Here is a 10,437-nt window from a genome sequence, read left to right as displayed (position 1 = left end):
CTGTCAGGTATCCTTCAAAGTACAGTGGGCTGACGAAGTCATTATGGAGAGAAGGTTGCATTTCAAGTAAGGGTTCGAATAACTGAAAAAATAGTTAAGTACGACGTAAAACCCCAAGCACCCATTCACTGGTTGAGAGCGCATGTGGTCATCTAGCTATCATTAACATTAACATGTTATGCGTAGCGGAAGTATAAGTTTGAACATTTGTTATATATGTATTTAATTGATTAGTGCATAACTTCGTGCTCAATAATTTTTCAGAAAGTTACATTTGTGGAGCTGTGATTTTCCCCACTCTAAAGTGTCTGATGCAAAAAGCGATATTTCAGTGCAACTGGAGAAGTCCACTTTTTTCAATTTTATGAACTATACTTAGCTTCAGTGTATTTTTGGAGCTTTATAAATCGTACACATGACATATAGCAGTGAAACAGTAACAGTAAATAGAAGATTAAAACAGAACTGAAAAAGAAGTGACCTTAAGAGTGTGTCAGCAGCTGTCACTCACAGCTATAGTTAGTTTCGCATCTTGAGGTGCGCAGTTCGTTGCACTGTGGCGGATTCCCCGCCTTACCATACCAGGTGCTTTGTCAAATCTCGCTAGTTTTCTGAAACGTGTGATGTATGTGTGTGCACATTGTTCTAGTTGTACGGTGCCTCTAACTTGTCAGATGGTATTGCGTGGCCACCAATAGGCCTAAAAGAATTTAAATTCAACTTATCTATATATATAGCTCACACCTTTAATTAAAGGGATCTTCGTGGCCGAGGTGGTTAGCGTGCCAGCGGCGCACAATGACAATTAAATGAGCCCCGCAGTCACCAGTGCGGTCGCTGTGAGCTCAGGACCGGCTGGTGTCCTCTCTGGCCGTAGACCTACGTGGGAAGGTCTGACAGCAACCTGCGGATGTTCGTGGATTTCCGCTGGTTTCCTCCCACCATAATACTGCCCGCCGTCGTATAAGTGAAATATTCTTGATGATGGCGTAAAACACCTATCAAATGAATGTATAAAGTTAATTAATTATATTTACATAACGGCGTGGTCTGATACCTGCTAATGTCAAACTGTATAAAGCGATCTAAGGTGAAACTAAAGCTCGCGAACTTGTGGCATATCAAGACTGTCAATTAAACAATTATACACTAACTGCGTTCCCTTGTACTTAGCCTGCCGCCGAGTTCTTAGACTATTTGAGCTCACTTCCGGAGTACATATATAGGACTACACCCTGCAAACTTGAACAATGTACTAAAATTACTTTGATGGGAGAAAATTACGTGTTCGGCTGTATAGCCCGCCGAAATGAAGATACCATTCTCTAAGCCGTCTAACTAAATTCTCCGATAACTAGGGTTTGAATGTAAATAATAATGTAGGACAAAAGTTGGAAAAAATACCACTTGGTCATTGTGAATTCACCAAATCTTGTTAATGCTATTATATTAAAGGATTCTCCAAGCTTAAAATTCCCTTTAATTGCGGCAAAACGTGAGTACACATGTACGTGTACATGTTTTCACGTGAAGCGCAAATTATGGTAAAAGGGAGATAACTGACGAGCGGGATCATGGTTGCTCACCCTTAGGATACTTAATGTAACCAATGTAATTGGTCACCCCGGCATCAGACAGAAAATTTAAATTCTCTCTCTCTCTCACTACCCATGAGACCTCAGTGACAGTAATCGATAATCCTAGCCCTGAGCTCCATCATTTTGAGGCATTTTTAATGTATATACAGTATACATATGTTAAACATGCAATCATTATATACTGTAGCGATTTGTTTTTATATATATATATATCTTCTTAACGATACAGATATCCCAAATCACAGTTCCAAATCACACCATTTACTACAGGGGAAAGCACAATATTGGTAGCGTGAAGCACCCAGTGTCGAACTCTGGAACAATATCTGTATACTGCTGGAGACGTTCGCTACTATGGATTCTTTTGAATGTCAGCTCGGTCAGTCCGTGTCTTTCAGTAGTATGTTTGGGAAAACCACTAGTTAGCTCTGAACTTCGAATAACCAAGAAAAGTCCGATTTTTAAGGTTCAACAAAAAGCAGCAACAGTTTTATTAAAACAGAGTGACAGGAGTATGTTAATATATATATATGTAAAAGTGCCAGTACTGTGTACAAACACAACATCTGTACTTCAGATGGTTCAGATAACTGTGTTAAGGATATCTCAGGGAGGTATTAAACCTAGTGCTGCTGTGATAGTGGTATGTCCTACTGGTGTTATATAGACAATATGTCAGCCATGTGTGGGCACATTATCAGTAAATAATACTTTCAGGTCTTCTCTGGGAGTAACAGTTCCAGAATTGGTCCAGTAATAACTTGGGAAAACGAGTTCCAAATTCTGGGACTCGGCGTCTCACTGTGCCGAAACTGGGAATCCCAGCAATATATTGCTCAGGGGCACTTATGCACAAATTCTCCCAGTATAAATGTTTCAGCTCATACTTGGGAATTATAAAATTTTGGTCCAGAAAATCCCAGTTACAAACTATTGAGATATACTGTCTCAATCATGGTTGGGAATATCAGTCTCACAGCCTGGGAAAGTCAGTCCCACAGTCTGGGAACACTTGTGTCACAATTTGGAACTAGCAGTCCCACTGTCTCTAGGTATGCTCTAAAGCTGAAATCCCACTTCAGTGCTGACAACTTATCTAGCTACCACTTCACACTGCTTATATGCGTGTAAAATACCTGCCTTAGAAAGCTAACTAGGTGGAATTTTAGATGTTAACACGACGGTGGTCCGAGATCATCTGGGACTAAAAGTGGGAATTTGCCCAGTATTCTACGCTCATAAATATTCATGAGTACCAAGGATGGTACTCAGAGCACTGATTGGCTAATACCAAAGTAACAACATCTGTGTATAGAAATACTATACATGTACATGCGTATCTAATGTCATGGCACATTTTTTTTTTTTCTTTTTCTTAATAATGGAAAGATGGACAATAACTTGTAGGTAGAAAGGAGATGAGCCTGTGGAGTGAAACTATTTACTTTCGCAAATACAAGTTAATGCCCCTTTTGAAACTCTTCAATATGAGTTTAACACTAAAGGATGTCGTAAAGTAGACAACCTCGTCTAGCGGCAGTTCACCGTGAACGACGATCGTGCGCGGCGAAACAACAACAACAACCACAAAAAAAAAATGATTTAGTGTCTTAAACTTGGTATAAAGGACGTTTTATGCCAAAATCATGCCACAGTCAGTGAGTACTAATGTTGTTTTAACTGGAAAGATACCGTACGTGGTTTGTTACAGCAAGAATATGTCCAAAAGTAATGGAAACTCTACTCGAATTTGTCACTTCAAAATATTCACAATGGCGGATGTTTCGCCAAACTTAAGGTCGCTAAAAAAAAATGTTGTTAGCAACCTAGCCAAACAATATCCGATCACCAAGCTTGGAGAGAAACTCCTTCAACATGTCAATGTATTATACGTGAAATATGGTGTTCTAATTAAGTCATCAAGTATTAAAATTCTTACGTTGGAAAGGACAGGGGTCCACGGAAACTGTGTCCTTCAAAAGTTATATTAAGGCGCCAAAAACAACTTGCTCTCATGAGTCCACAAAATATCCTGTCTCTATATGTTACAAAAAAATATATATATATATTTCAAAATATTCCACAAAAATTCTAATTTAATTTAAGGATATCTCTAACCCATAAAAAATTTACATTCTACAGGTAAAACCAGTGTCTAGGTTATGGACAAGGCAGAAAATTAACCCCTAACCTCCCATGCAATTATATGAAATAATATACTGTCTCTAGCAAAATCGCCACAGTACTGTTGACCAATTTGCAATCGTATGTACTGCTGACCAATTTGCAGCCAAGCTTGTTCACACCTGTTGTTGATTTATCGGCCAGAATTTAAACCTTGTTGTGTTGATAGAGTTCTCTGATCAGTGAAGGTACATTTAGAAGATCGGATTGTGTCAGGTTTGCGAGAAGAAATGGTAATGCTTTGTGAATCTGTTGGAAATACAAGTTTAAAACTGTACATGCGTCTTTGTTTGTGTACGCAAGTATGCAATAATAGTGCGAGAATAGCCTCAAGAGAATTTATGAAAGTGGTGGAAGCTCTTGGAAGCTCTCGCCGGCAATTGTAATAAGAGACCTATAATTGTGCATTCCCATATAGTTCACAGACAAATGCAGGTGTCGGTTCTTGGACTCTCTCACAGACAGTCGTAGTAACAGACCTATAATTGGTGATCCTTATATAGCTCACAGACACCAGCAGTTGTAGATAAAAAGTTTCATTTTGTGAAATTAGAGCATATATATATATATATATATATATATACCAAGTAAGTCATTCTTTCATAGGTATACCATGCACTAGTATTTCTTCCACCTCCTTTATACACGCACGTATGTGTCAACATTTTAATATTGTCAGCTTTTGTAAGGAATCTTGACATCTAAACATAGTGGACATAAATTCTTGGACAATAATCGGAAGGCTAATTTCCAAAAGAATGCACAACACTAAAGAACTAAGAAATATATATAAAGCACAAGACATTAAGAGGGATTCAAATAGAATTAAGCTGTCAGCACCTTTCAGTGAGGACGGAAACACACAAAGAATGTTGCAGGGTACATACACGTAATTGGTGAAGGGAAATTCAAGACTTACACACCCACCAATTATGTATCATATTTTAATTTCTGGATAACATGAATACAAAGCGGATTATTTTACATTGTATATTAGTAATACTTAATTTGCTTTCAGTAGTATTTGCGCACGACTACGAGTTATATAGTCAAGTTGTAAGGTTCATGAAATACATAAAAAAGGTATCATAAAACAAAATGATAAAGATTATGGTTTTGAGGAAAATAATGAAAGATATGCCAAAAGAAAAATTATTTTTGGAGCATATTTAATATTTCTTAAAAACAATTGTGTTTTATGCATATTTTCCATCAGTGGTCGGAAATATTCGGAAATGATGTCATCGATGAACATACTGGGAACACGGGGCCAGATTCGCGCTCCCAGTTTCGACTCTTCGACGAACTAAGTTATTTTGACTGCTATCACCGATGACGTCACCACAGCAGGCTATTTAATTTCGGGACATACTGCTCTGATCGTATGAAATGTGCAGATTAAAGCTATTTTTACGCCCCAGAAAGAAAGCTACATGATAAGCTTTAAAAAAACTGTACTTTCAAACTTACATGTTAGACCACATCATAAATTCGATATAAAAAAATACCACGCAAGCGTTTCATGGTAAGAGTATGATTCTTATTTGAAATGAGAATGATGACGTCAGACTGGCTTTTCTTTACAGTTCACGAGTCTAAAGGAAGTTGTTTAAGACCTTGGAGAGCACTGTGGCAAGGAAGATGGCGACAAACCCGCACCGGAAGTTGCTGGACCCTGTCAACATATAAACGACGAAAAAAATATAGCTACACCGGAAACTGACGTAACGTCTTGTAATAAATACCTTTATGTGGAAGTTGATGTGGATGTTGCAAAGATCTTTAGTTTTGTGCGTACTTTACATACTACGGTGACTTCAAATAGATGCCCCCCACCCAATAAATAAATAAATAAATACTAACAATAATTATGCAATAAAATAAACAGCAATACATCAACGCCTCCTAGTCTCGAACAACCGACCGGCCCGGATAGCACAGTTGGTAGATTGTCCGCCTCAGGAGCGGTAGGTCCAGAATGAATCCTGGGTCGAGTCTCACCTAAGACTTTAAAAGAGGAAATTGTAACTTCCTTGCTTGGCGTTCAGCATGAAGGGGATAGTGCAACGACTGGTTGAGCCGTATCAGTATAATGGCTCGGGCTGGACGCCTTACTTGTCTTTGGTAAGTCGTCTCAGTGAAGCAGCGCTAGATAAAAGAGCGTTGGAAATCCGCCCTGCGACAAGGAGGCACATTTCATGCACCCTAAAGATTCCTTCTTCGTCATATGACTGAAAAATTGTTGAGTACGACGCCACCAAACCTAACAAGCCCACGTGCGTCGTCTCACTTGCTCCAAGCGGTCAAGCTGGTCTATTGGTGACAGTGTTGTAAAGCGAAAGGTAGAGAGCGATGCATGCGCTGGGAGGAGTATGAAAACATTCCGCAACACGCTTGGATGCAAAACCATGACTTTGCTAAGTAAACTTCGGTTTTTATGGTGGCTGATTATAGGAAAAAGCTCCAGTTATGCAAACGCCGGTTTATACAGAATTAATTAATGCGCTATCATCATCATTCATACAACAAATTGATATATACATGTATATACATTTACCTTTGCTAAAGACACAGTTAAACGGGGATTTGGAATATGTACTTTTGATGAGTTTGATTGACACCTCGTGCCTTGTACGGACAGCCTCGGAACAATCTCGACTTTGATCATCTCGACAGCTCACAAACTTCTGGACTTCTCTGCATGTGTATATAAAGGCGAAGAAGAAGAAACTAACAAACTGTATAATATTCCGACCTTATTGATCATACAGTGATTATCTGAGATTATTTCAGATAAGAGCCTAAATTGATGTACATTTTAAATTAAATCATTTTAAATTTAATTTAAATCCATCACATCAGCCTTTCAATCGCTATATAGGACACATGGGTTGCGGCTACAAAACTAGCCGTGTGGGAATATTCGTTAGAAACTTGCCAAAAGGTCAGGGGTTTGCCCCAGGCGGTCCGTTTTCCTTCATCGAAAAACTGACTGCCATCGTTTCAATGAAATATTCTTGAGTATATGGCGGTAAACAATAATGAAATAAATCAATCCAAAGACAAATAAATTTGTCTTCTTATTATTGTAAATAACCAAACTATTTATTTTTTGTTATAATGTTACTAAAAATAGTTGAAATAAAAATAGTTGGTACTTATATTATTTTACTCATAGACAAACTATGTTGTTTCTTTGACATAAATGTAAAAAATGATGGAAATGTTCTCTGAGGTACCCCGTATAGCTTTCATAGATAGTGTTTAATATTCCTAATTTCTTATGATGCGCACTTGATTTCTACAGCATTTAATTCTCGGGTACATAAGCCATGGAGGGTCTAGTCTCTTGGGGTCCAGTGATGTACCCCAGTATACCTCTGATAAATACGGTAAAAAGAGTACTCACATCCTGCCTCGGCAATGACGTTTCGTGAGCAAGCTGGTAACGTGTTATGTATTGAAAGAGAACAACGCACTATTCAGCTTGGACCCGAATCGCGTTATATTGCGTGACCGATTTCATGACTGGATGATTTACCTGCACGAATCATCAGCACGGACACAGGTTGTCGGTTCCGTACAAGAATAGACTTCGGTAACTGAAACAAAAATTCAATTGAATTCAATTCAATTTCAGCTGCTATTTAAAAAAAATGTGCTCATTTCAACGCAAAGTATTCTTATTGGCATTCTGTTATTATACCGAATTACTGTGTCATATTTACAGAGTATTATGTTAGTCAGTAATGTCTTAAATTTAAGATGTTAATGTTAAATTAACAGAATATATGTGCTATATTTCACAGAGTAATCTGGTGTACTGACAGAATAATACACTGCAGTAACACAATACATTCCAACATCACTCAGACAACAGTCTATTACTATTTAATTTCCTGAAGACAGAGCAGATATAGAAATATAGGTAACAGACAATAGGAACCTATCAAAAGAGAACAGAATCTGGCTCTTGTGAACAGATCTAAAAAAACACACACACAAAACAAAACACACCAAAAAAAATAGTAATAATAAAAATATACACAACAATACACAAGACGTGTTTCACAGGCACACATCAATTGTTAACAAATTTGCACAGGAACATTAGTGTGTACCTTGCATACATCCTCTGTATGTACTACATTACTAACCTAAGTGCAGTATCAGCAAGGAAAACGTCGACACCCGCAAAAGATCCATTGTCCAGATCAGCACGTCCTTGTTACTTGTTTGGGCACACATAGAAAACATGCATATTATATTATTTCACTAACATTATAATGTATTGCATGTATAATATACCGAATAAAATACAAACTTTAAAGAAGAAAAAACCCCAAGGACATAAAAAAAATGTCATTGACTGATTATAATCTTATTTTCACTTATATGACGGCGGTCTGCTTTACAGACGGAAGTCCTGGCCCCTCAATTAATTGCAATTTAATTCGTCGATATAACGGACGAACCCATTCTTAATAACGAATTAACTCTTACTCAAAAACGGCTTAATCGGTTAGATCGACGAAAGTGCAATCCTTCATAACTAAGGGAACGGATTTAACCGAAGATTTTTTGGAGAGAGAATAAATGTAACAAAATATTACTTCCGGTATTGGTACCCAAGCTTATACATTTCTCTAGTAGTTAATCAAGCTACCCTACCTTCCACACAAACCAAAAAACACCTTTTAAAGATCAAGACATCCGACAAAAACAGTAACTTTTATCACCGACGAAAGTTTAGGTCATTAACTGCCATTTGTAAACACGCGGAATACATGCATGTAATGTGCGCACGTTTAATTACGTAGGCGTTTCATTCATACATGTAATGCCATACAAGCCGGGAGAAGGTCCTGCTGTATATATAAGTAGGGTACTGCGTAAAACACCTATCAGATATAAATAAATATATACATATAGGTATAGACTACCACTGTAGCATTATCAGTTCATTCTAGATGGTATATTTTGTTTTCAGCTTATCATGACAAAGACGTACATTGTCTACAGATTTGCTCTAGGGTAATTTAGAAGCGAGCGTTGGGAAAAAGCATCTTAACGGTACATTGTGTGTAGCCAGGAACGCCATCGCATACAGGTCTACATATACAGGTATACACTAACTGGTGTAGCATTTAAAGGATGCCATGCTGTAGTATAAACCAATGTGCGTTCGTCATGATGCGTGACGAAACAGAGCAAAGTTAGCACCTGGTCAAATAAACTCATAAACAGTCATGTGTGTACACCTATACGTTCACCTGACACACTGTAACAGTACCATGAATACGTCGCCTCCCACATGTATCACAACTTGTTTGTTTTACCTGAGTCACTGTTGACGAACTTGATCACGCACAGGTCCGGTTATTCTCTGTCTCGTCGCTGAAGGAGATGCTGGTCACGTGACAGGAATGTTCAGGAATGCTTTGAAGCGGGGCGTGTCAAAGGCCACTACTAAGCAATTTGGTGAAATGAAAAAAATGTTTGACAAATACATCTAGTCGATCCTACACATCCAGCTAATCCTACACATCTAGTCCATCCTACACATCTAATCCGTCCTACACATCTAATCAATCCACACCACCATAAGAGTTGTGCCAATGCTAAAGTATATGTGTTAATATGCGAACAGCTAACTGGAAAAAAAGATGAAATTGACGGAAAGCAAATTAAATAACTAATTACCTTTATTTCAATAATATATAATTAGATACCAATTACCTCACTGTCGTAGCTGATTTAGTCGCCAGTTATGTGTGACCAGATATCAATTACCACACTGTAGTAGCTGCTTTGATCACCAGTTCTGTGTGACCAGATACCAATTACCTCACGGTTGTGGCTCATTTGGTGGCCAGTTATATGTGACCAAATACCAATTACCTCACTGTCGTCACTGCTATGGTCGCCAGTTAGTCTGACCAGATACCAATTACCACACTTTCGTCACTACTATGGTCGCCAGTTATGTGTGACCAGATACCAATTACTTCACTGTCGTCATTGTTTTGGTCGCCAGTTATGTGTGACCAGATACCAATTACCTCACTGTCGTCACTGCTATGGTCGCCAGTTAGTCTGACCAGATACCAATTACCACACTTTCGTCACTACTATGGTCGCCAGGTATGTGTGACCAGACACCAATTACCACACTTTCGTCGCTGCTTTGGTCGCCAGTTATGTGTGACCAGATAACAATTACCTCACTGTCGTAGCTGATTTGGTCACCAGTTATGTGTGATCAGATACCAATTACCACACTGTCTTCATTGTTTTGGTCGTCGGTTATGTGTGACCAGATACCAATTACCTCACTGTCGTAGCTGATTTGGTCACCAGTTACGTGTGACCAGATACCAATTACCACACTCTCGTCATTGTTTTGGTCGCCAGTTATGTGTGACCAGATAACAATTACCACACTTTCGTCACTACTTTGGTCGGCAGTTAGCTGTGACCAGATACCAATTACCACCCTGTCGTCACTGCTTTGGTCACCAGTTATGTGTGATCAGATACCAATTACCTCACTGTCATAACTGCTATGGTCGCCAGTTAGTCTGACCAGATACCAATTACCACACTTTCGTCACTATTATGGTCGCCAGTTATGTGTGACCAGGTACCAATTACC

At 38.5% G+C, this 10,437-nt stretch overlaps 1 protein-coding gene across 2 annotated transcripts; it reads right to left on the bottom strand.

The window, feature by feature from the left end:
* Positions 1 to 4,663: 4,663 nt before the first annotated feature.
* On the bottom strand, positions 4,664 to 9,171 carry LOC135464830 (uncharacterized). Of its 2 annotated transcripts, XM_064742399.1 has the most exons (5): positions 9,122 to 9,171; positions 7,940 to 8,013; positions 7,324 to 7,384; positions 6,340 to 6,479; positions 4,664 to 5,457 (listed from the first exon to the last, which is right to left on the bottom strand). In XM_064742399.1, the coding sequence occupies exons 2-5, from the start codon at positions 7,986 to 7,988 to the stop codon at positions 5,378 to 5,380; spliced, it is 330 nt and encodes a 109-aa protein (XP_064598469.1). In that variant the 5' UTR covers positions 7,989 to 8,013; positions 9,122 to 9,171; the 3' UTR covers positions 4,664 to 5,377. The 2 variants fall into 2 exon arrangements, with proteins under 2 accessions (XP_064598469.1, XP_064598468.1); XM_064742398.1 differs by lacking the exon at positions 9,122 to 9,171 and having other exon boundaries at positions 7,940 to 8,690.
* Positions 9,172 to 10,437: the final 1,266 nt, after the last annotated feature.

This window comes from Liolophura sinensis, chromosome 4, assembly GCF_032854445.1.
Source record: "Liolophura sinensis isolate JHLJ2023 chromosome 4, CUHK_Ljap_v2, whole genome shotgun sequence".
NCBI lineage: Eukaryota > Metazoa > Mollusca > Polyplacophora > Chitonida > Chitonidae > Liolophura > Liolophura sinensis.
Note: the sequence above shows the minus strand (reverse complement) of the source record. Positions and strands in the feature narration are given on the sequence as shown.